A 26,026-nucleotide genomic window follows, 5' to 3' on the forward strand; every position below is an offset into this window, starting at 1 on the left:
ACAGAACTCTGTCTCTTCCCCTCCCTGATCCCCTGTGGTACTGTGCTTGAGTTAGGGCTGAGAAGCCAAGCTATTGGAAGAAAATTCATTTTGTTCCCTAATTATTATGCTGGCACTCGGGAGATAATTTTTCCCTTCATGCACTGCCAATTAATATGCAAATGAGCTGATAAATATTTATACCGCGATTTAAATTATGCAGGGAGCGCTTTCAGTGTACTCTGCAAATGAATTGTTCATGGACTTCAAAGTGCTGGCTGCTGTGCTAACGAGAGGAGATTTGCATAAGGCCCTAATCAGGCGCATACTGATTAAGCTTCATTATGGAAACTGCCAGCTGCAATCTTTGTTTCTATTTTATTACAAAAAGGGGAACTTTTCACGCTTCAGTCGCCTTGACAATGTCAGACACAGCTAGTAGGAGAGACTAAAACTCCACACGGCAACTGAAGTTTCCCTGTTCAGTTGAAGATTGCTATGGTGTAACTGAAGTTGTATTTCTCCCCCCACCTCCCCACTCCCTTTCATGTTCAGTGAGAGCAGTAGTGTAGATTTGATAGAAATTGCCATTCTCCCGTTCCTTGGACTATCTGCACCTGTAGAGGATACCACAGCAATGCTGGACTGCAGCGACTACGTTCTAGGTGGGTACCAGCTCAGCTCTTTCTTGTGGCCACCGAGGCTGGGAGATTGCCTATGCATAGAGGCTTAATCACATATGCAGAAGGTATTTGTGGGGCTGGAGCTCACCCGTGCATCGGCAGCAATAGCTGCCTGCTAGGTGGATGGCTCGCTCTGTACCAGGGAAATACATGCTGTGGTTGGTGTGTTCGTTCGTTTGGTTGTTTGCCTTCTTTTCCCTGGCTCCAGGAGAATTTGTTTCCTTTGCACAGACTTGGGTGATATTAATACAGACCTTTTGCTTTTAGGATTTCAGTCTGAGAAGCATTTGCCTTCTAACAAACACTGGGCTTGACTTGCATATCTGTGTGTTATGCATTTTAAAGCATTAAAATGAATGAGAGGGAGCCTAAGTGTTGAAGGAATTTAGTAACTGTATTGAGCCATTCCACAACAGAATGTATGTTATGTCTGTGTGTTTTTAATATAGCAAGGTTCTTCGTGTGTAATAGAAAATAAGGGGGAGTGCACAGTGGTTGCCATTGATACCGTTGCAAGCTGTGCTTAAGGTTACTGGGATAATATATTTCCTGCACTCAGATTCCATCAGGACTGCAGAGCAGACATGCCATAATTCCTTCTTCGTGTCTTTTAAAGTTATTTGTAGTAATGGATCATCTCAATTTTACAATAGGCTTTATTTATTTTCAAGGCTTTTCCCCCCGAAGCTCAATGTGTATATATAAATATAATTATTATTATTCTTTTCATTCCATCATATAAGTTCATGTAAGAACTTAGATCTCTAAGTAAAAGAATATTTTTTAATGGTAAATTTTAAAGCAGACATTTGAGTATGTTTGTTTCTCAGTATGACGTGGTTTTTGAAAATGAGTTTCTAAATAATTCCTGTCATGTTTTCACTCACATTAAACTTTGTTTTTCCCATGCACATAAATGAATCATTGTTGCTGGTGCAAGTGAAATATTAGGCAGTTCCACTTTAATGGGTGAAAGGAAACAGTTAATGGTATATACCACGTTAAGATTTTCTTTGCTTTGCCAGCTGTGTGCAGTCTTTCTAACGCTTCAGGTTGGTCCGGTGTCCACTGCTTCTTTCCCCTGAATCCTTTGGAAATGTTCCTGAGGGTGTGTGAAAGGCTGGCACAGCACTGCCTGGCGACACCTCAGCCCTGCTAGCAGAGTAGCAGCGTGGAATGTATTCACTCCTGAGAGTTTGATTTCAATCATGCACCTGCTGCTTTCGATCCTTCCTTCTGGGGAGTTTGTTTTTAGATAATGTTGGCAGAAGTTGTAGCCCAGGGCCTTTATTTAAAACCCAAGGAAGATCTAAAGGAAGAAAAAAAGGTGAAGGCATTAAGGCTTGGGGTTTTTTTAGCCCACTTCATTTGTTTATTCTTTTAAGTTTGAAGCAGAAATTGCACGAGCACATATAAACCCAGCAGCCTTTTTATGTGACACAGAATGAATCGGTGGTTGAGTATCCCGCGGATACGAGCCTGTTTTGCTGGTAGCAGTTTTGTGCTTCAGATGGATGTCATACCATTTGCAATGGAAATAGCTGCATTGTTCTTGATGCTTTACATGCAGAAGGCCCACAGATTGAACAAGAAATAGTCAGCTGGTGAAATAATGGATGCTATCCTTCGCTTGAACCTGAGCACTACCAGAAAGATGTTTCTTCTTCCAACTTGCTGCTTTTTTCAATAGCAATGTTTGAGGTCTTTGTTAAGGATGGATCTTTACAATAAAATATTCTTCATTTAGACAGGCTTTTGGTAGTTAAGTAAACTTTGTGTATGACTAGTAGTGTAAAATCTATTCTAGAAGGATGTATTTTGCAGCATAGCCTGACAGAAAAACATGTCCTGGCTTGCTTTTTGGAAAGAGGTCTGTGCAGTTATAACTTTGTGTGACTGAGCAAACTTGCTCATGTAGGAAGGCTTCTTGTGTGAGCTTGCTCATGGGACAGAACAGTGACTGCCCTGCTTGTGTTCTGTGCACAGGACAGCTGTGGCTTAGTTTGTTTTGCTTATTCTATCATAAGTACCCTGCACCTTGGCTCTAATATTTTAATTCCTGCTACAAACTAGCAACAGGAGGGCCTCTCTTGTTTTTCTAGCCTGAACTTTCTGAAGTGGTTCAGCAAATGGATTCTATGTTTCTGAGAGACAACTTTGTCAACCTGTGCTCTTCCCTTTTGTGGTCAGTTGTATCTTGGGTTCAAGCTATTCTTCTGCTCTGGACTTAAAAATTACATCCTATGTCCAGCAGCCTCCTGAATTAGCCTGGTTTCCACAACCAAATGTATGTGACTTGTAGGAACTCTTTGCTCATTTTCCTGTTGGATAAGGACTCTTCATATTTATGTCCAAAGCAAAGGACTCTCATTTGGTGTTCTCTAAAGTGAAATTTCAGTAGCCATCTGTGTGTAAAGGAATGAAGTAATGCTGCTTATCAAATGCATGTTGCCTGTAATCACTCTAAACAAATGTGCTGTTACCACAACAATAAACTCAATTTAAGATATTTGCAATGTGTAGATAGAAACACAGATCTCTCAGCAGAGAGGGCCAAGTCAAGAGCAGACATTTCTGTATAGTCAGTGGAACCCATGTTCTGTTTCTAGAGTGTGAATCATGCTGTCCAGATGTGGAAAATGGCAAAATAAGGAGCCTGGAAGCAATAAGTTCTGTACCTGCAACCTTAGCAGAACTCTTGTTTTTCAAGACTCTGAGTTTGTAGCTTGAATGTGCTAAGGAGAGGTTGTGAAACACAGGGCAAAACTTGCTGAAGTGTGGGCCACCAGCACTCAGCTGCAAAGTTTCTCCTCATTCCCTGCCCCTTTCAAAAAGCAGTTTAACACATCTGCCTTTATACTAAGGGTAACCCTGATAGTCCAGATCTCTTTTACATGTGGCTGAACATGTGGAAGATGTAAGAATAGGCATAGGAACTTTCTGAGAAGAGTTGAGGCTCTGGAGATGTTGTGTTAGCTTGTCAGGGGAGGTTTTGTGGTTGTTACAGTCCTGGATTTTCACGACTCTGTTGGGTTCAACTGCCACGATTTTCCATGTGGAAAATTATATTAGTTTTAAAAAGATTGATCACAAAATCATAGAATGATTTGGTTTGGGAGGGACCTTAAAGATTATCCAATTTCAGCCCTCAACCCCCCTGCCAAGGGCAGGGATACCTTGCTCCAAATCAGGTTGCTCAGAACCCATCCAAACTAGCCTTGAAAACTTTCAGGATAGGACATCCACCACATCTCTGGGCAACCTGTTCCAGTGTCTTATCACCCTCACAGTAGGAATTTCTTACTAATATCCAGTCCAAACTTGCCCTCTTTCAGTTTAAAGCCATTCTCCCCTGTCACTACTTCTGAAAATTCCCTCTCCAGCTCTCTTGCAGGCTTCTTTAGGTACTGGGAGGCTGCTGTAAAGCCTTCATGGAGTCTTCTCCAGGCTCCAGAGCCCCAGCTCTCTCAGCCTTTCCCATGGCTGAGGTGCTGCAGCCCTCAGACCCCCCTGGTGGCCTCTGAACTCACTCCAGCAGGTCCCTGTCCTTCCTGAGCACTGGTGGTAGCAGGTGGTGGCACATGGCAGTGGTTCATCTTCTCATTTCCAGCTTTCATGGACTGCCAGGCAGTCTGGGCATTCTTGGAGCTGTCTGGGGGAAAGATGCAGCACAGTTAATGCTGCTCCTGTATTCTTCTTCAGCCTGTTGGTATTTTGGAAATCACTGCTTTGATGAAAGTACATGACAGAGGTAGCCTTTTAAGCACCTAGCGAGAGAATATCCTGGAGTAAAGGGTTCATTCTAAGCTCATTGAAGTTGCTTTTAGCTCATTATGGGAGTGGAAGAGTGTGCTCAAGGATTTGCTTACACTTCTTTTTATGAGCTTCTCTGTCTTGAGATTCATTTTGTAATTTTGGTTTGTGATAATGTGGCACACTGAGGTCGGTGGCAAGGAATGAGGAGGTAATAAGCTGGGAAGCTGATGCTGTACACAGAACATCTGTATAGATTCCTATATAAGGAAACTATATTCTCTGTCTGCCATCTGGAGAGGCCCTCTGCATTGCACTGTATTCAGCTGACAGCCTTTGAAACCAGGAACAGACTTTTCAATGCATTCATCCACAGGGAGAAAGAAGAGGAATTATTTTATGTTTGTATGGTTTTGCCTGAATATATAGGAAATATAAAATAACTTAATGTCAGTGACATTCCAGTAAAATAGAAATGCAGTATTAGGAAAATGGCATCCATTTAATTATAATGACTGAATTTCCTTTCTTTTGTTGGGGTGGGGCAGGGGGAGCAAACACAAGAATAATGTAGGCCATGATGGTCAGACTTAATGTTTTTGAATCTTGGTGTAATCATTGTTCCTTCTTCCCCCCTCCTTTTTTTTCTTCTATGACTTTCATTGTATTGAAAATTAAGTTTCTACCTATCATTGCCCTCCAGCATGCTGTCTTTTATTCCCTTAATACCATGTTTTCACATATGGGAATAATGTCATAGGAAATTTTGAAATAATATTTATCTGGAAGATTCAGTATTGTGTTCTGATTTTGCTTGTTCTTTTTTTTTTTGTGTTATAAATCTGAATAAGGGTAAAGCACGTAGCAAATTTCTGCTGGTCTGTACTTCCCTTGAACAAAAAGGTACGAACAGATTTGGGGATTTTTTGCTGTATTGTTTATCTTTCTTTCTGTTTTCGTGCAGACTCAAGAATGAACAATCCGTCAGAAACCAGTAAACCATCGATGGAGAGTGGGGACGGGAACACAGGTAGGAAATGATCAATGGTGCAGATGTGTTCTGGTGGAATTGAATGGATATTGAAAGCAAAATTTCTTTACCTATTTAGTGGGATTTTAAAAACCCACAAAGCCAAACAAATAAAAAGCTACACCCTTTGATTTCAGATTCCTGGGAATGCTTTTGTCATTAACCCTACTGCATACAGGGCTTTATTCATACCTACTTTATTGGAGCACCATCTACACTTTTTATATAAGATTTCCCTTCCCCATTTTTTTAATCTGTAATGTTTCTGGTACTACCAAAGCTCTGGTGGCACTAGCTCTCCATAAATAGTCTCATTTTTTCCTGGCAGAGCATACCTTTGGCACTTCTAACTTGATGGTTTATTTTTGGGTTGAAATTTTCCCTGGCAGATGTGGGCCACTGCCTGATCCTGTTTCCGTTTTAGATTTCATTCAAGCTGTCACAACAGTTCTCAAGAACAAGTCAAATGGTGAAAGCATAATATATCATTTTTTTTTTTAATTTTAGTCAGCTTTTCTGTAATTTCTTAGCGTGTTAGAACAGAACCTTGAAATTTGGTGGGGAAGAACAGATTTTGTGTCAGGGCCACTCTTAAGATGTGACCAAATTCTAAGCCACTGAAGAAGCTCATTGAGCCACTATAACTTAACCATGCTATCTCATGCTTTAGTTCCTTTCTGGAGTAATATAATGCTCATTCTGAGTGTAAGAGAAATGACAGTCCTGAATGGAAAGTAAGTAGTTTAACCTAGCTGAGAATCTTTTCTCAGCTCAGAATAGCATTTGGGAAGAGAAAATTCTGATGAGAGGGAACTTGTTGCTTTGAGAGAAGTCTGGTTACCTTGTATGAGGAAAACAAGTTTTCTTCTTCATGGTTTGATAATAAGAGTTTTATTTTAAACTCTGGAGTTGTGATGAAGTTAACATTATTTAATTTTCTTTTTCTGAGAGGTTGGATTTTTATGCCAATATATGGGTTCAGTGAAAAGGAATTCTCCCTGCTTAATAATGTGTGTTTTGTTGCTGGCATCTCAGGTTTTATAATTGTCATTGTATTTTAATGGGAGTGGTATCAATTTTTTTTCTGCACAGAAGTGTTTTATTATGTATTTAAGGGTCTAAGATTATATAAAACATTATTTCAAAAACATATGGGCCATAAATATTTCATGATCATAAGCAGCATCAAGGGAACAATGGTTTTAAATATCCCTGTGGACTCCTTGTAGCTGGGGGTTGTGTGTAGACTTCTGAAAAAATTCAGATTTCCTCCCCTGTGTGGCCACAGTTCCCTGCATGTGCTTTCTCCATAGTGCATTCCCAACACAATTCTTGTAGTGCACCTTTAGCAGTTTCACCTCAAGTGAGCTGGTAAGGAGGAGGATTTGTTTTATTCAAAGGCAATCAGTCAGTTATCACAGGAGCATTGCATTTGCTTCAGCAGATGCCGAATTATAAACAATTCTGCTCTCTTAGGCAAATATTTCATCATTGTGAAGGTGGGGGTCATGACATAAAATGGATGGATTGTAAAGCTGCATGTGTAGATCCTTTCATGTTAAAAGGGATACAATGACTGTATTTTTTTATACTCTAAAGTTATGTTAAAGTTCATTATTACAGAAGTTTGACTCTGACTGGTGGTTAAAACTTTTGGAATTTTGCTTCTTTAGTTTAAATGTTTCCCGTCTTTCCTTCCAGTTTTGTATCCTGATTTTTAAATTACATGAGCTAAAGTAATCTAGAATTTTTGAGGACTCTCTGTTCTGCGGTCATTGCTTTGTTTTAAAACATAGTGCTCCTAAACCCCTAGAGATAGTGATTGATGGCATTTGTGATGTTCTTTGGGAGCTCAAGCATCAGTTGTATTAGTCAACTTGGCAGATGTTAGGCTCTGAAAGGAATACTCAGAGAATGTAATTTTAGGCTTCTGATCGGGGTACTTAGATTATGGTTCTGGGCTCGGTGCATACTTGAGTGAAAAGAAGTCAGCTTTCAGCTCAGATGCTGAGGAACTGGAAGTGCCATTGATTTTCTGTCAGTGCTTGTGCTCCCCAGATAATGCCTGATGATGATTTTTATAAACACTCGGAGTTCTTATTTTTGTAACTTTCTCTAACTGTCTGCTTTCCAGTGACATTTGTAAATCACTTGAGTCTGCTGTGTAAACACTAATAGTCTATCTTTTAAACTTCAGTGGATGCTTGTTTGGGTCATTCTTGTTTTAAACTGTAGTGAAATAATGTGACTTGAAAATGTTAAGAGAAATTACTGTGGAGCATGAATTTACATTAGGCAGAGCTGTTGTTCTCAGGGAAAAAAATAACAGTTACCTCTGGTTAAAGATGACATCAGTAGTTCTCTGAACTATCAGCTAAGTTTCATGGAAGTTAACAAACTTGGTTTTTTTATTTTGAGCTCTGACTATTTAAGAAACATCGTAAAGTCCCCTAATTATATTGGTCACAATACAGTGCCTGAAATATGCTATAATTTTAAATCTTTTGTGCTAACTGGACTTCCCTTTTAAGCGTCTGAAAAAGGAACCCATATTTCAGACCAATTAAAAACAACAACCAAAACATATGAGTACAGGATCTGTTGAATGGCTGTTTTCTTAAGAACATGTATTGATCAACTGGTCATGAGTATTGCACAGTTAGAGAAATCTTTTCCAGGCTTCAGATATGGGCAGACAGTCTACATAGTATCTGCTGGAGAAAGGAGAAGTAAGAAAAATATCTTACCTTACAGTAAAACCCTTTTGATCTCCTTTTTATAGGCAGCATAAAATTTTCCAAAACACCTCAACCTTTTTGTTTGTTTAATGCATCTTCTCTTGTAAAAGCTGTGTGAATGCAGAACTGTGAAAAGTCAAGGTTATAATGACTATGGAAACTGTACTATTATGACATTTGTTGACATAGCAGCAAAATAATAATTATTATAAGTGTAGTATTTGGAAGGATTATAAGGATACTTGTTTGCATTGCTTCATTTCCAAAGATTGATTTTTCCAGTTTCCATAAGAAGGAAGTCTGTAGGAGGGAGACCATGAACTATTCTTCAACTGCTAAAATCAGGCAATTATCAATGCTGAACTTGCTATTAGGAAATGTGGATAGGGAAACAGCAATTTCTGAGTATTGGGGGTATCTCTCTGTCTTTCAGCAGAGGTGGGGAGAGAGAGGTAACCTAGGAAAATATGGTGGTGGTGCTGGGAGATGTCTCCCAGAGTGCAGATACCCACTCCAGCTGGCTTTGAAATCATCCTTCTCCTTGGCTGCCTTCCCTTCCTGAGTTCTTTCTTGCATCTTATTCCACATCTCCTCTGATCTGGAGTTCCTCACTCCTCTTCCTTCCTAATGCAATTTACAAACTCGGGCTGAGGTCTGATGATTATAATCTGAAATTTTGAGAGTAAGTTGTTCTCCTGACTGCAGGTGCAGTGCTATCTTGCCTGCTCTACTTTGTCACGCCTTTACCCTCTGCAAGTACAATTCCAAAATGCCATAAAATAATCCATGTTCAGTATCTCCAGTTCTGTTCCTTTCCCTGGAGTAGCACTGTATTGTTCTTCATCCAAACCAACTCTGTGAAGTAGCTGAGCACATGGCTGAATTTATGCCAGAATTTAAACATGCTTGGGTTACACTGGACCTCAACTGAAATTCCATCCCATGGCTGGCTGAGGGTGGAGCACCCAGACCAAAGCAAGCTTTGCTGGTGGAATACCAGGAGAGGGGCAGAACAGGGAGCTGTCCAAGATGGAGCTGGAACCAAGAAGAAAGGAGAGATGGAACATGGAGAGTTCCCACTCTTTTGGGGCTGTTTTTGGTGTTGGCAAGCTCTAGCAGTTATTGAAATTGGGATGAAGATGGAAAATAGATTAATACCCTGAACTGTTAAAGTCATGCTGCATGTGATTGTATCTGCTATGGCTGTTAATCATCACAGGGTTTTGTATTTAACTCTCATCTTGAACAAAAGTGGCATTCTTGTCCTTTCTGTCCTTACAATATGCTGACCTTCTGCCTTTGACAGCACCATTTTCCAGCTCCTTATCAAGATATCTTGGATTCCATGGGATTCCACATCCTTCTGAGCACCTTAAAAGCAAGGCCTCTCATATGCTGGACTCACTTCATTTTCCTTGCTGTTCTTCAAAAGACATGGGCATCCTGTGAAAAATGCAAGCAGCCAGGGTAGCATTCCTTCCAAAATTAGGGCTGCATCCAGGGGGGAAGAGACATTGTGCTTCTGAACCAAACCTAACTGAGTTTAAGCTGCAAGTAGTAGAACAGAGAGTGAACAGGTGTGATGTGCATTTTTTTGCCCTGAGTTTAGTTTTGGGAGGCCTCGGCAGAGGGAGTTGATGTCTTTCAATTTAAATTGATTTAAATTTCAACTTAAACTAATCTCTTTGAATTTAAAGAAAATGTTGTTTTCTCTCAGTGCCTAAGTTGTTTCTTGGGAGCCATGAAGATTTTAAGCTCAGTCTTGGAGCTTGCTTTGTTCTCTAAACTATCACCTAGGAGGCTTTTTTCAGATATCCATATTAAGAGTCAGCAGAACTGATAACTGGAGCATTTCTTCTGCACACTTGCACAGTAGTGCTCTTTTAACATGGTATCATGATTTTTGAGGCTCTTTTTGGGAGATAGCTAACTAGAGCAGCTTCACTTATTTACCCAAGGTGAGGCCTGCAGCTGGTTCTCTCAGAAACAGATAAATTTTTTAACCCCCACAAGTTTCCTATTGGAATGAGGAGTATTTGCCCTCCAGTAGGTTTTCTTATCTGTATTTTTTTCACTCCCTGACCATTGAAAAGTAATTCAAAACCTTTGATTAAATGAGGAGGTGGTAGGTTGTTTCCTTTGACTTATGGTAGCTATTTGTCAGGAATTATTTTTGTATATTTACCCAACTACTGTTTCATTCCCTTTGTGTTTCTGCATGGTGAGAATTCTGAAGTTTACTGGAAAGAATGAAGATAGATGAGATTCTTCTGGTTCTTTCTAGCAGACCTTCTTTTATAACACTCTTTGGAGAAAGGCAACCAAGTTGCATTCCATCAGGAGCAATTCAGACCAGTGAGAGTCCCTGTATCCACTTTGAATTGGAATTTTAGACTTATTAAGCAAAATAATTTGATGCAGTTGAAAATTGGAATATTTTTAACCCATCTGTGGATCTTTGGCTGCATGTATGTCTCTTAAGTTTGTAAACCTTGGCCCAAAGCATAGAATTGAAAACTTGGGAGTCAACCAAATCTTCCCACAAGAACCCCCACCAAAGATGCATCAAAGGGCCACCTTAGGTGTACTTTACATGGATGGTAGAAAGTTTGATATTATGTCAGTATTCAATTGAACAGTGGCTCAGTTTTTGGAAATGTGCCCTGTGTAAGCTGTTTGCAGGTCAAAACAGCAGTGTGAGATATTGGACAGTCTGTTTTACCAATCACATTTCATGCCTGCTTGCTTTTGCAGATGAACCACCTGTTGTTGTTCAACAACGGTGACTCTTGCTCAGTAGATAACCTAGGTTTTTATGGCAGAGAATGTAGATGATGGAAGGAATTTTGAAGTTATTATATTACTATGCACACCTGCCTGTGGGCCCTGAACAAAATCTGATTGTCATGATGAATAAACATGCAAGTCTAAAGCTGGTTTAGCTTCATTTCAGTCACGCTATTTTAAAGATTGCATCATCTGTTCTAGAAATTCCCTGCAGCCTAACACACTTGGAGTCTCCCTTCCTGTGGGTAGTAGCAAAAAAAAAAAAAAACAACCAAACCCACTTGTTTTTTCCTTTTTCTTCTCACACCCAAATTATTTTGTGATAATTGGGAGGTTTTCATGTCTTCTGAGCAGTTTAGGGAAAGATTGCAAAAATGTAGGAAAATAACCAGGTTTTAGTTACATGAGAGTAAGTGAAGAAGCAGAAGCAAGCCAAGGCAGATATCTAATGAGACCTCTGAACAGAAATGTAGAGGAGTAATTTCTGGAAAGAGTAAAACTGTGGCCCATAACTGCTGTAAATAGTTGGGACTTCTGTTTTCATGTGTTATTTTACCTGTCCTTTAGGAGAGGTGGCTTTTGTATGAACCTTGCTGTTGGCACTCCATGAATTTGAAGTCAGTCTTCAGCTATTGAATAGGAGGTGCATGGAGAATGGAAATAGAGTGTAATCAGAGCAGCAAGCACCCATTCGGTTCTCAAACTGTGTAGAGAGTGATGGGATAGTAGAGTACATAGAAACACAGGTCATAGAATTGTTTAGGTTGGAGAAGACCTTTAAGATCATCAAGCCCAACTGTTAATGCTGCCAAGTCCCCCTTTAAACCATGTCCTTAAGTGCCACATCTGCACATCTTTTAAATATCTTCAGGGTACACAAACAGATGATGGAAGCTAAAGAAAATATGATGTTGCTTTTGTTCAGCTGACAAATGCTCTGTTACTGAAGCTTGGACTCTGCTTCCCACCCCACTAAAAAAACGCAATTCTTGTTACTCTCAGAGTGTTTTTTTACTATATAATGTTGAGAGAATAGCAGGAAAGTTGGGTATTGATTGTTATTCCACTTACTAAAAGCAGTAATTTATAGTTTTCAATATCTCTCTTTCTCCAGGCACGCAAACAAACGGCCTGGACTTTCAAAAGCAGCCTGTGCCTGTCGGAGGAGCAATCTCTACAGCCCAGGCCCAGGCCTTCCTTGGGCACCTTCATCAGGTAAGAGAAGAGACATTTCAAACAGAGGAGGTCAGCTGCCCTGGTGTGTTCCATGTTCTCTCTTTCTGTGGATAATGGAGAGTCATTGATTGGAACATAAATCTGCGTACACTGCCTGGTTAACGAGCGTGGATGGGAAAAGTCCTAATTGTGGCATTCACTTCATTGCATTAGGCTGCAGAACATGTCAAGATAGGGTGAGACCTCTTGGACAGAACTGCAAAACACATTTTTGGTGACTTGAGAATGCCTAATTGTTGTGGTGTCATTTTGAGTAGGTTTTTTGTTTGTTTGCTTTGTTGTTGTTGCTTTAACTTAATAGAGAGACCACATTGAAAGGTAAGAAAAAATTTAAAATTTTTAGGAAAGGATTGTATTGGCCCAATGGCTGCCAAGGTTCCAAAACTGTCACTTGCCTAGTTAAAAATACTCTCATAGATTAACTACAAGGAAAGTTGATTGTACTTACTAAGCATATATGCCTTGTGAGGTTTTCTTTTTTTACAAAAAGTTATTTCAGTGACCTGTTTGTCAGATGATATTCAGACTTCTAATACTATCCCTCTGTTCTGCTGCTGCTGTGTTTAGGGAATCAAAGCTGAACTTCAGATGCAGGCTGAAGCAAAATGGGGCATCCCTAGGTGAAAAGAAGTATAAGGGGCATTTTTTTTGTAGTTTTTTTATCTGTTCGCACTTGATGTATGAAAACAAATGTCCTAATTTCTTTCCCTTCCTCTGCACCAAGTTAAACTTTAAAATACTGTACCTAATTGGATGACCTTGAATGTTTGAGGTCTGAGGTTGCACAGTTATTGTGGTATAATTGAAGTACTGAAGCTTTTATGCCCTCTTTTAAGAGCTCTGAACTGCCGTTTTATTGTATGGAACATTCCACACGTTTTGTCACATAATTGCAATTTTCCTAGCAGATTGGTTTATATAGGACTAAGGGAGTGCCACTGTTTGAATTTGCTGAACCAATAGGCTGTTGTAGGCTGCCTTTATGTGGAGAGAAGCTGACTAGTTTTTATGGCTTGCCAGTGTGTGTTTAACATGGAGACAGATACAGCTGTTCTGCACAATTCTGTGTGTTTGTTTTAGACTCCGTTTTGTTCCATAGATTGACCCAGGACAGTAATTGGGTTTTGCACAGTGCTTTATCCTGCTTTGGAAATTTATTTATTTAAACAGTTGTCAGGATCTTTATAACTTCATGTTTGATAAAGTGTGATTCATTTCTTGAAACTGGTTCAAAGGAAAATCTCAGGTATTCTTTTATTCACCTGCAGGTGTGTGGGAATCTATTGTCAATCTGTCCTCTGGTAGTGAGGCTGCTGTTAGTGGGGTGTTATTCAACCTTAACACACAGTGCTTTGCTCTAGACTAATGCAAAATACTGGGCTGTAGGCAGCATTCAGCATTTCTAATTTGGAAGTGTTGGCTGTGTGGTGAAAGGGATGTCCAAATTGCATTCACAGAGATTTTCAGGAATGTGCTGGCTGTACCTGAGCAATCAATATGTATTTGTAGTCTTTTATGTGGCGTTTGTGTAATTTTAAAGTATTATTTTGAGTATATAGTTTGGATGTCAGGGTGCTATTATTTAGGCTATTCTCTGCTGTTAATCCATGGTAAAAGCACAGATTACATTGACTGTGTCAAACTGTATTTTGCTTCTGATGAGGAGGGGCTTTGCTGGGAGTGTTTGCTTTGATATCGATCATGCTTAGTATGTCTAGTACCTTCATCTAAAGAAGTAGGAAATATTTCCAAGGTGACTCTTTCAAGGTTGCCTGTTCAAAATATTCAGTTATTAATTTCATGTACTGCAGTTTTTCCTGTGCCTGAAAATACATGGACTTTTCTGTGTGGGGACCATATAGAGGTCCTCCATCTAGAGGCAAGAGTGCTGCCTTTTGCTTTGCTTTATTGTATCCTTACATGTCACCTGGTTTTCAAATGAGCAGTGGTTTTCAAACATGTCCAGAGATGGAATTCTCTACAGGCTGTTACTCTGACCTTTGAAAGTGTAGGTAATTAATTAGAGAACATTCCTTCTTTATAACTAGGGGTGCTGGTAGAAACTAGGTGAGACTGATTCAAATGGGTTTCAGTAAATGAAAAGATAGCATTTTTTGTACATTTTCCTCATTAGAGATAAAAAGCATTCCAAACATCTCACTTTCTGAATCATCCATTTTCCTTGCTGCTCACCCACAAGACCACCTTTGGGCCTGTTAATAACAAATATCAAATTCAAGTGTACCTGACTCAATACAGCCTTTGTAAAGTGTCTCCGGTGCTCTGTGTTGAGATCTTCTTTTCAGTGGCTGAGGGCTGCAAATACTTGAATGGGTTAATTTCAGGGAGTGTGGTCGTGCTCTGGGTTCTGTGCTGTGCACATGCTTGCTCATATCAGAGAGCTGGTGAGTGCAGTGTTGGGGTGAGACCCGTTCTGAAATGCGAGTAGGATGTCAATGAGTGGAGCTTAATGCCCTGCCCTGGAGCCTGGATTTTTCCAGCAGGAATAGGACTAGTTGGCATGTCCAGTTCAATATGCTCTGTTTCAACTCCATCCATAATATCTGCATCCTTAGGCAGGGATACCTTCAGTAAGAGGCAGATAAACAACATAGTGAAAGAGTCTTACACATCTGTTTCAGCCTGGAGTATAACCCCTGTTCCACTGATTCAAGTGTTAGAGGGTCATGCTCTGTTATAGGGGGAGTTTTTTTGGAATGTGGGTGGGGAGATTGGTTTTTTTTACATTATTAGTTTTCTGTGGATTCTACATTATTTCATTTCCATTTTTGCACTGTTGTAGGTCCAGCTCGCTGGAACAAGTTTACAGGCTGCTGCTCAGTCCTTAAATGTACAGGTAAAGACAGTTACCTTCTGCTGCTCATCCTTCTCTCATCCCAAACAGCATCAGTAGAGATAGTTCTTAACCTGTGATACCTTACTCAGTTTTTTTCAGTCTGACTAGTTTGGCAAGTGATAGGTATGAAGGAATAACATTTCTACAACTGTAAATCAGGTTCAGGATTTGTAAGCATTCAGGCTGTGGAGTTGTTTAAAACTTGGAGTAACCGTAACTTGATGCTGAATTTTAGTTGGTGTGGTATCATGCAAACCTTAAAACTCCAGGAATATTTCTTGTTCTTCTGCTTATTAACTTGCTTTAAACATGTAGTGAGTATTACTTAGCAATCTGTCCTTACTTCTGGTAACTGTATATAGGAATATAAGGTGGCCTTAACTATATAATATGGCTAGTTCAGACTGCTTGTGTAAATAACACACAGCGACTTCAAAGAGCAATTGTTGTTTAATAGTGTACGTGAGACAGCAAAGCTTTCAAACTTTCCTATGCTGCTGAGCACTTCAGTTTATCTGTTAACATTCTACTTCCACTCTGTACTATATTAAGGGGCAAGGGATGCAGTTTTATTGAAAACTGGTTTCAGTATTGCATGTTATTAAAGAATGTAGGTAGTGCATTACATGAAATGCAATAGAATGTGGACCCACTTATACATAATAACAATTTGGAAAGAAGAGGAGGTATAGTGACCTTCCTTTCTAAGAGGAAGGAGGCAGAAAATTGCCTTGGTTGCCATGGTAAACTTCCATCCCTGAGAGAGATGTTGGCAAACAGGCTGTATCTCCAGTGCAGAATGTTTACAGTCCTGTGCTGTAATTATTGCTCAATGACTGGCAGAATTAATCAGAGCCTTTATGTTAATTAGCCCGCTCTGCAGTCCCCAAAACAGGTGGTGGAAAATATGCAAATCTATGCAGAATTGTAATGTTCTGCATAACCAGTTTTAATTATCATAAAACTCTCTCCCCCTCTTCATGCACTTGAATTTCCTCCCTCATGTCTTCACAATTTCTTCTTTTTAAAAGAAACAAACAACCAAACCACAAAAATAAATCAAAATAAACTTGAATCTTTTAAAATAAAGCAGTATTCAATTAAATAAATGCATTGAGTATTTAAAAGCACTGTATATATTATATATCTTGCTGTAGGTAAAGAAACCTGAGAGGATTTTTGAAAAAAGGTTCTGTATAAGCCAACAGTATGATGACTTAGAGGTACAGGATGGAGATAGAGAAAATGGAAACACAATCTCCTTTCCCTCGTTCCATTGTTCAGGATTTTAGGCAATGAATAATTTTAACAACCTTCCCTTTCTTCATGGTGAAAGGTAGCGTCAGCTTCAGTTGCACGGTGTAAAATGAAGTGAGACCTGAAAATAATGTCAGAGAGTTCCAGGAGACCAGAGAGCCTCTTTGTTTTGTTTAAGCTGCATTACCTACAGACGTGTCTCAGCAATCGTAGCTGAGATGGTGGGCACACAGAGCCATTGCTTAAACACACTCTTAAAATAAACCCAAGGGCTTTTCGTATGCAGATGAAAGATTTTTATTGTGCAGCGTTGAGATAGCAGCGTCATACATTAACATCTGTTTTACACTATAAAGAGTTGTATTTTTTTTTGACTAGTCTAAATCTAATGAAGAATCTGGGGACTCTCAGCAGCCAAGCCAGCCTTCCCAGCAGCCTTCAGTGCAGGCGGCCATACCCCAGACCCAGCTCATGCTGGCCGGAGGACAGATCACCGGGGTAAGAGTTACCCAGGGATGCTGCAGTCCCACACAGGTATCATTGAGGGGCATTGCTACTGCCTTTAATTCACTATGAACTTCAGTGCAAGGGGCAACAGGAAATATTTGGCTACAAAAATAAGGAGATTGTAATATTTGGGGTTTGTTGCTCAGTATTTGCTTCCAAACATTAACAACAAAAAATTCTTTCTCTCTGTTCTCAGTATCCCTTTTGACCCTGCAATGAAATTAAAACCTGTTGTTTTACAACAGTTACAAATAAGACAGTCACTGATGTCATAAAGAGAATTTTTTTTTTCAAGATTAAAATGAGGCATCGGAGACCAAGACTGAATCTTATAGCTGAGTGAAAAAGAAAAATTATGGGAATTGTTAATTTTTCCTCTTCTCAAACACTTTTCTTTTTAAGTAACTCTATTAGTACATTCCTTAAGCCTGTTGAACCCTTTTGTTCTAACCTAATGATTTTGAGGGGGTTTTAATTACAGCACTTTGGGAGTGGGATATATGGGATAATTGTTGTTTTAGACTTTCTGGTGTTTCTGAATTGTTGTAAAGGCTTTCAGTCATTTCAAAAAAGAGCAAGTTTTGTGAATGGGCTGGCTAGAGAATTTGCTTCCCCATAATCAGCTTTGCAGTATAAGAGTTTGTGTGTTAATAAGCTTAGGGCAGTTGCTCTGACAATATATTTATGATTTGAAGTGTTAGGTTAGATCAGCCCTACACTTGCATGAAATGACTTCTTAATCTCAGGCTCAATTGTTAAATCTTCTCCTATGTTACTATGTAAATAAACATCCTATTTAGTTTTCAGTTTAGCATTGAAAGTTTTAAAAGTGAGACTGTTTCAATGTGTTGTTAAAACCTGGCATATTTTATTATTTTTTGTATTCTCAGAAAATACTGGTTTGTTTTAATTCATGATTGTCTGCTGTAGTGAAACATTCTAAACTCCAGGCTTATGCAGATACAGGTTGTAGTAAATATGGGCATCAAGATTCATTTACATGTAAAGGAGAGACTGCTGCCACCTGTTCCACAGAGATAATGTGTGCTTGGGAAAGGGAAGGGATGTAAAGTTGCCAACTCTATTCTATTAAAAAAAAAAAGGCAGATGGGGAGACTTGGAGAGAAACAAATGGAGCTCATGTTCTTTACTTATATCTTAGGGCATAATGGAAATGATGGAATATGGCAGGGATTCATGCTAATGTGAAGCAGCTGGGGCGTTATCAGTTTGTTCAGTAGCCATAGCCAGCATTCCTGCTTCACATTCATCTGGCTAATCACTTGCTGTTCTGGGTCTAAATTTCCTTTCAAATCCTGGCAATACCGATTCTTTTCTTTTGCTTGCTACTTAATTGCTTTTTCCCTGAAACTCCTGGTAGAGTTGTGAGGAAAACTTTGGAGCAGAGTTAGGTTCTGTAGGTTCCAGTAAGTGCAGATGTTGGTGGTGGTGCAGTTTGGTTTGTGTCAGGCCTGTGGTAGGTTGGTTCCCGCACTGTGTTGAGTAGCCAGCTGTCCTTCATTAAGGCCAGAGCCAGTGGAATAGCCCTAGGATTGCCTGGTTAACATAAGTAGTACTGAGCTGTCTAATGACTTTGTAGCTGAAGTGGCTCTTCCCATTATTAATGGCTGTGTTTTCTAATTGTTTATAGCTCACGTTGACGCCAGCCCAGCAACAGTTATTGCTCCAACAGGCGCAGGCGCAGTTGCTGGCGGCTGCAGTGCAGCACTCAGCCAGCCAGCAGCACAGCGCTGCTGGTGCCACCATCTCGGCCTCTGCTGCGACGCCGATGACGCAGATCCCTCTATCTCAGCCAATACAGATTGCACAGGTGAGCCTTGAGGCTTGAGAGGGTGGAAAACAAAGGAGGTTTTGCACTGATTGCACCATTCGAATGAAATCTGTTGTTCCTCGCTCAGTGAGTTGCTGGAGTCCTCGCGTGTTGTTAGTCTTTCCTCGCGCATCGTTGGATGGTGAGGTTGGAGTTTGATAGTCTTAGCGAGGAACGTGTGCCACTGGGCTTCTGGGTTTGTACCAGAATCTAAGTAGATGCTGTGTTTGCTGAATTTTCCTCCTTGTAGTTAGTGTGAGAAAGGAGAAAAAAGGGTATGGAAAGCTGCCCACAGAAGTTGCACTTGTTGAGACCTGCATGGATGGGAAGTGATGCCTGTGTATCAAAAAGGATGCTTGTCAGACCTAAATGGTGCTTGTTAGAAGCAAAATGATAGAGCTGGAGAATGGCAGTTTGGCTTGACCTGTCTGTGTGCTGTTTTGGCTTGGTGTTCAATGCTGCAGGTTCCCTGACCAAGAATGGGCACTCCTGTGTGTCTGGAGAGAAACTTGGAGAATGAGTCTGGTATTGGAATCTGTCCAGTCTCATGATCTGGTACTAAAGACTTTGTCAGTTCAGAAGAACTGCTCTCTGTGGATGGTCTGCTTACTAGAAACAGGAAGGGACCTCCTGGGTCTTCCAGAACTGGCTTAATCCAGTGTGGAGATTGCAGTGGCACTAACTCTGTACTTGAGTACTGTGAGTAGGTGAATGTCTTGCTCATGTTGAGGTCCATCTTTCCATAGATTAAAGCTCTTGGTACATAATAACAGTTTTCTTAGTCTAGCTGTGCAAAGTGTGTGGGGTATATAATCTTCTAAGTTGCTGCTTCATAGAGTGACCAAGTTCTTTAAGACTGCCTGATGCTTTCTGTTCAGGCTATTTTTTCTTGCATTCAGCTGGGATGAAGTGTCCAAAAAGTGGACATAAGGTCTGATTAAGGACAAGAATGGAAATGTTGCAATTGTCTATGAAGTCTGGTGGTGAAATGTTCAGTCCTTTACTTTGCTGGTCCACTAGCTGAATAACAGCAGCCTGGCTGTGCTATCAGGTTTCCATTAGCTGAAGTGACAAACTTTTGTGGTGTTGGTCTAGAAGTTCTGAGCTCTCTGGCTGTCCTTGGAGAGGCCAGAGTGGTGCCATCCTCTTTTTAAAAGGCGAGTGCTGATCTTGCTGTGTTGGTGAGATTCCTCCCACTGAAGCTCTTGTTGCACTGAGGGAAGTCACATCACCAAGTAATACCTTTTTTAGCCAAGGAATCCACTTCACTGGCATGATGTAGAGATGACTGATGGATGTAGCATTCAAGGAAACTTGTAATTCTCAAGATCATATCTCAGTTTTGTTTCTTCCTACTTCCTACTATCTGTAGGCAATAGTACACACAGATTTCAAGAGGATGGGCAATGTCCTTGTCAAAGAAGTTGTTGGTTATAGCTTCTGACATCTTTCATGCACCTGCCACAGAGTTCCCACTTGATGGGATGTGAGTCTTTTAACAAATATGTAAGCAATCCACAGGTGTGCCTCTCCTCTTCCAGGTGTGCAGCTTAAGATAGCAAGTCTGCTATCTTCTGCTTCACTGAAGTCTGGTGGGCTAAAATTTCCTCTTAACAAAGTCTGTACCTTGAATTGTCAGGCCTTAGGTTTGTCAAACAGGCCACCAAAGCAGTGGATACCAGTGTGATGCATGTGTGAGATGTTTCTAATCCTGCTCTCCTACCTCAGTGCAGAGTTCTGAAAATGTGTGAAGCATTTACAATTACTAGTTTTGTACTGGCTTTTTCTCCAGAACTTAGAAAATCTTCAGAGAAGTGTTTGAGAGGAGTTGAAAATATCAGGCATGTGCTGTCAAATAAGAGTTTCTGAAGGCAGCATTGTCTGATTTGTGCACAGAGTGAGCTAAAGGCTCTCTGAAAAATAGTGTGTGATCTTGTAGTTGCCATGTGCAGAACAAATTAAAGTTGTACTTGTTTTCTGATGTTTCTAATTACTTAAATGCTTGACTTTACAATTAATGTCTTTTGGATAGGTTATTTTGATACATAAATGAGCTTGCTTAAATCTTGTTAACTGCTCCTTATGATGAAAGAGCAGGGCATAAATTGTGCAGGTGTTGGGTATAATTTGAGGTACTTATGAAAAACATCTACCATCTAGGTTCATGGGTAGATAGCACCATGCTTTTTGATCTGTCTTGGCAAGGATTTGTAAGCAGTGCTCAGCTTTGTTTGTGTTGCTATTGTAAATATATAGCTGATTATACAAATAGCTGAATGTTTGTTTTAATTGATGGTTTTTGAATAATTGATTAACTGGCAGGTCTCTGCAGCAGGGGGATTACCATATTTATTTTAATTAACTAATTGCAAAAGCATGACTTCTTTAATGTGCATTGCAGTTCACGTAAGGTATCTGCAGCAGCAGCCTGGTGAGGAGCTTGTGCTGCTCCTGCAATGACACTAAACAGTTTTGTTTCAACTTTTGGGGTTTTTTATAGACTTCCTTGTTTTCAGCATCTAGGCTCTGTATTTATATGAGGTAAATCTCAAAATGAGTCAGATGCTTAAGTTTGTGCTGAAGCTGTAATTGGAAATAATGGTATTGAATTTAGAAATTTAGATTTTTTTTTAAAACAAAAAATCTTCCTCACAGCAAGACATAGCACTTGACAGATTATTCTGCTGAGGTAGGATTTGGATTGTTTTGATCTTTCTAAATTGCTAGGCAGCACCAGAAGACATGCATCTCTCCCTGAAAGTCTTTCCATCTCTTTCTATGTGCTTGTGCTAGCATACAGATTTTAACACTGAGGAAAAAAAGATCAGTATAGGAAAACAGTCTCACGTTTGTTTGTGTGTTTGCTATTGGGAGATTTATTGTAATAGTATAATTAACTAAATAAAAAAAACTTTCCCAAGGTGGAAATAAAGTTGAATTTCAAATGCATTTGAGAGGCTGGTAGGGCTGTTTAGGAGTGATTAGCCTTGGAGGTATCATTTTCATTTTGCGTTGCAGAATTATATTTCTGTATTTAAACAAGACTTAGCCAACATACCATTTACCAAGGCAGATGCACAGAATAAGATTGCTTATATCAGTTCTCCCTGAGGCCTCAATTTAAAAACAGTTTTCTCATATTAAAGTGTAAGAGCCTGATGATAAGAGCTGTCATGTCTTGGCTGGGTAGCCAGTGTTATGAATACCATAGTCTTAAACAAAAAACTCTCCTCCTTTGATCTTACAGATACACTGCCACTGTTTCTTTGTATTCTTTCTTGCATGTAACTCCATCTCCTGTGGGGGTGCTTCAAATCATCTGAGATCTCCTTGGTCATCTGGGGTGATTTCATTTGTTTGCTTTTGATTGGGAGAGGTCCTTAACCTGTCTGTTTTTCCAATGATACTTTTTTCTTCCACAGTGTCTTCCCAACTCTTCCTTTTGTGTTTATGGCTTTTTTTTCTTTTATATACCTGTATTTTCATCCTGCAGCTTCTCTTTATTTCCTTTTCTTCTGCCCAGTGTTCACAACCTGAGTCAGCTTGCCCAGCTCTTCACATTTCTGTTTTCAACTCTGCATCCAGTCCTTACATCCATTCCAGTATGAGCCCCCTCTGAGCTGGAGGGTCAGCACAATCTGCAACCAGCTGAGCATTTTAAATCAGTGAATAAATGAGTGGAGATCCGTGTTGTGTTGAGCTCAGGAAGTAAGAGGTTTTGGTAGCAGTTCTGACCAATGTGATGTTAGGATATGAAGTCATAAGAAATATGGAGTTCCAGGATAGAACTGGAGTAATTATTGCTCTCTTTCAAGACGGAATTTTGCCTTGATTTCTTTGGAATAGTTGCATTATTTCTGAAGTTTTCTGAAAGCAAACAATATTATTGACTTTAAAACCACTTTTTTGCTCATGGGCACTTTTTACAATTTTAGCATTCCCTTATAAAATGGAAGTTTCCATTTCTTAAAGAGCATTGCTTGATCAATCCATCTGGTGTCTGTCTACCATGGTATTACACTGCATGCTTTTGACTTAACAGGGCTAAGTAGCCCCAGTGATTGATGACCAGTGTCTGTGTAATGCAGGTTAAGTAGTCGTTTTCTTATAAAGCCTGTCTATGATCTCATAAATCAGTGGACTCCCTATTTTTTCCCTCCCTAATCTTCCTTTCTGACATTCCCCACCCCTCATCTCCAGAAGGAGATTGTTGCAACTTCCAAGTTACAGTTTGAACAGATTTAAAATAATGTATTGTCACAGATAACAGCATTGTGTAAGAAAGAATTTCTCTTTGTCAGTCTGTCTTGACCTCTCATCTCCAAATCCACTGCTGGCAGTGAATGTCCTGTCCCATCCTCTGGCTGAGCAGGCTGTGGGAGTGCTCAGTAACCTGCATCAGCCCAAGGAGCAGCTTAAGGAGCAGCTCTTTGTTCCTCTGGTTCACTTGAACTCAGCTGTGTTTGGGGCTGTGGGAGATGAGCAGCTCCAAGCAGCCACACCAGGCACTGCTGAACATGATTTCTCTGCAAACAGGGACCTGAGTGGCTTCCCTGAAACAGAGCTTTGGGGGAGTCTGCTTGGTTTGGTTTGTGTAATGGGAGGTTGCAAGTGTGGGAAGTATTTCATTCAGGCTTTTTTCCACCTGTTTGGTGAGTATTTTGAAATAGATTCTTCCTGGAAGGATGGAAAAATCCAATAAGTGTTGTTTAGATCGTTTTCATGGATTACCACTGTTATGTTGGCTGACTTCACAGTGTGTTTTTTAAATTTCAGTTGCTCTTGTTATTGTGTTGTTTGGAGATGAAAAGAAAAAGGCTGTTTAGGGGGAACGATTTTTAAGCAGTTTTCTATGTTTTCATTCTCCAGCTAAATGTCAGGTTGAAGTATTTTTCTTGAAAACCTCAGTTTCTCAGAGTTTAACATTTTACATTGAGATCTGTCATTTAATTATAGAAAATTAATAGTCCTGAATGGTTTAAATACATAAAAGTAGGGTTCTTCAATAATGCAGTGTTTTGTATTATTCCTTTTAGCCTTTCATTATTGTCATATCTATTAAGCTTATTGTAATTTGTTTCAGAACAAATGAAATATATTTACTAATTGAGTTAGCTACTTTCTGAAATTTGAACCAAACAACCAGAGTGCAAACAAGGAATCTGTAATATTTTGCTTCCTTGTTGTTGATTCAAATGGTAATTGTAGACTGTTGTTACAAAAAAAATAGCTCCCAGCTAATATGCTTGATTTGTAGCAGGGTTCCATCCTCAAAAAATAAGTTTGAGAGATCTTTGTGTTGATAAGTTTAATGGATTTGAAAACTCCTGAGTTTGTGGAGGAAGGAAGATTGATTTGTTTGTTTGTGTTTTGTTTTTAAAGCAGAACAGTTCTGGATATACTTTGCTGGGTTATTTAGTAAATAACTTTGGTTTTATGAATGAAAGTGAAATTCAAATTGCCATTTTAAAGGATATTCAGTAGCAGGACTTCTGCTGTGTTTTACATCTACTTTTTTCTCTAAATGTTGGAGTATAGCTGGCTGATAGGAAATCTTATATTGGGAATTATTGCTGACTTACATGTCTAACACACAGCTCTTTCTTTTCTTTTTTTTTCTTTTTCTTTTTACTCTTTTCTTTTTTTGTCTTCTCTCTTTTTTTTTTTTTTTTTTTTCTCCTTGTTTTTTTTGGTCTTCTTTTTTTTTTTCCCCCTTCCCGTTTCCTTAAGGATTTGCAGCACTTGCAGCAGCTTCAGCAGCAGAATCTCAACCTGCAACAGTTTGTGTTGGTGCATCCAACAACCAACTTGCAGCCAGCACAGTTCATCATCTCACAAACGCCGCAGGGGCAGCAGGGTAAGTGCTCCTTGCCACAAAAGCAAATCATACACAGCGTTTTTCAGAGGAAAAAGTGAAATTCAGGTGGTTCATACCAGTGCCCAGCCTGCTCCCAGCCAGCTTTTTCCCCCTGGGTTTATATCCTGAGTATGAGACTGGGTGGTGTGGAATGTCTTGGGCCAGTTTGGGTCAGCTGTCATGGCTCTGTACCCTCCCAGTCTGCTTGCTGGTGAGAAGCTGAAAATTCATCCTTGACTCTAAATACTGCTTGGCAATAACTAAAACATCAGTGTGTTATCAACACTGTTCTCATCCAAAATCCAAATCACAGCACTGTACCAGCTATTAAGAAAATTAACTCTATCTCGGTCAAAGGCAGGGCAACTGGGAAAAGATTACAAAATCAAAAGTCCTTGTGGGAGTCTGGAAAAGTGCTTAAGCCTAAAGAGCAAACAATGAATTTTGTCTAAACTGAACTAATAATTAACACCTTGGGAAAAGAGCTAGAATGCTGGATTTGTGTAACAGCTCTTCTAATAATATTTTGGCAATGCACTGGGTATGACTTGCATGCCAAAGACAAGGCAGTGGTAGGTGGTGCTGTGCCAGAGCAGTTAAGTTGTTGTACAGTAGCTTTGTTCTGAGGTCTGATGTGTTCAGGCTGCAATGCATCACAGTGCTGATTGCACCCCATTTGTTGATGCCCACAGAAAACTGCATTTAGCCATGGCTTCTTATGCTGATATACTCCAATGGCCTTTTTTCCCCCCTTTCTCTTCTACATGAACTCTACTCAGTTGTTCAGGTCTGGTAATCCAAAGATTCTTGCTCAGAAGGCAAATCCTGTTATGCTTGAAGAGTCCTGCAGAGCCTGGCTGTCCTATAAAGCAGCTCTTTGCACCTCATTTTTTTCTGTTCTTTTCAATTTTTTTTTCATGCATCATTCCTTCTTACATACTATGACTTGGATAGAACTGGCTTTCCATTACGCTGAAGGGCTCTTACTGTCTGAATGCTCTCACATTTGAATAAAGGGTTAGTCAAAATTACCTTCCTTTTAATAGGACTTGATTTAGGAGAGATTTTATACAGCACTGGAAGAAAATGGCTGAAAAGCTATTCATGAGAGCATTTAGTGATGGACTGCTTTCTTAAAATGAAGCAGAACTTGTAAACTTAACATACTCTACTAGAAGAAATCAAAGCACTAAAATTTACTTCAAGAATTCTTCAAAATAGGTGCTTGAGGTTTTCTTTTTAATATATTTTTTTATGAAAACAGCAAGCACAAAAGCATTGTTTGGAAAAACTCGTTGATATTGTTGTCTGCCTACGTTTTGAGATAAATTCTTGTGATTTTATAAAATACATTTGAAGATGCTTTACAGAAAGGAAAACTAAGAGAAGCACATTGCATTCATTCCCCAAAATGAGTTGTTTGAATTATAGAAGGGAAGGCTTTCTTGTTTGCTTAAAATCTTCTGAAGTAGAATAAGTACTAGATGAGATTTTCACAGTACCTTTTCCAG

The 26,026-nt window shown here is 39.6% G+C and overlaps 1 protein-coding gene across 6 annotated transcripts in view; it reads left to right on the forward strand.

Moving 5' to 3' along the window:
• The first annotated feature begins 448 nt into the window (after positions 1 to 448).
• The window catches only part of POU2F1 (POU class 2 homeobox 1), a 56,974-nt gene continuing 31,396 nt past the window's right edge, over positions 449 to 26,026 (forward strand). Inside the window, exons 1-7 of one of the 6 annotated variants that reach the window (XM_063150166.1) lie at positions 449 to 644; positions 5,380 to 5,445; positions 12,085 to 12,185; positions 15,010 to 15,063; positions 16,699 to 16,854; positions 18,479 to 18,658; positions 24,389 to 24,515. In XM_063150166.1, the coding sequence (XP_063006236.1) occupies positions 527 to 644; positions 5,380 to 5,445; positions 12,085 to 12,185; positions 15,010 to 15,063; positions 16,699 to 16,854; positions 18,479 to 18,658; positions 24,389 to 24,515 (802 nt within the window). In that variant the 5' untranslated portion in view covers positions 449 to 526. The remainder of the gene's footprint in view (positions 645 to 5,379; positions 5,446 to 12,084; positions 12,186 to 15,009; positions 15,064 to 16,698; positions 16,855 to 18,478; positions 18,659 to 24,388; positions 24,516 to 26,026) is intronic. The other 5 variants (XM_063150167.1, XM_063150168.1, XM_063150169.1 and 2 more) reach the window with 5 other exon arrangements.

The sequence above is a fragment of the Melospiza melodia genome, chromosome 2, assembly GCF_035770615.1.
Source record: "Melospiza melodia melodia isolate bMelMel2 chromosome 2, bMelMel2.pri, whole genome shotgun sequence".
Lineage (NCBI taxonomy): Eukaryota > Metazoa > Chordata > Aves > Passeriformes > Passerellidae > Melospiza > Melospiza melodia.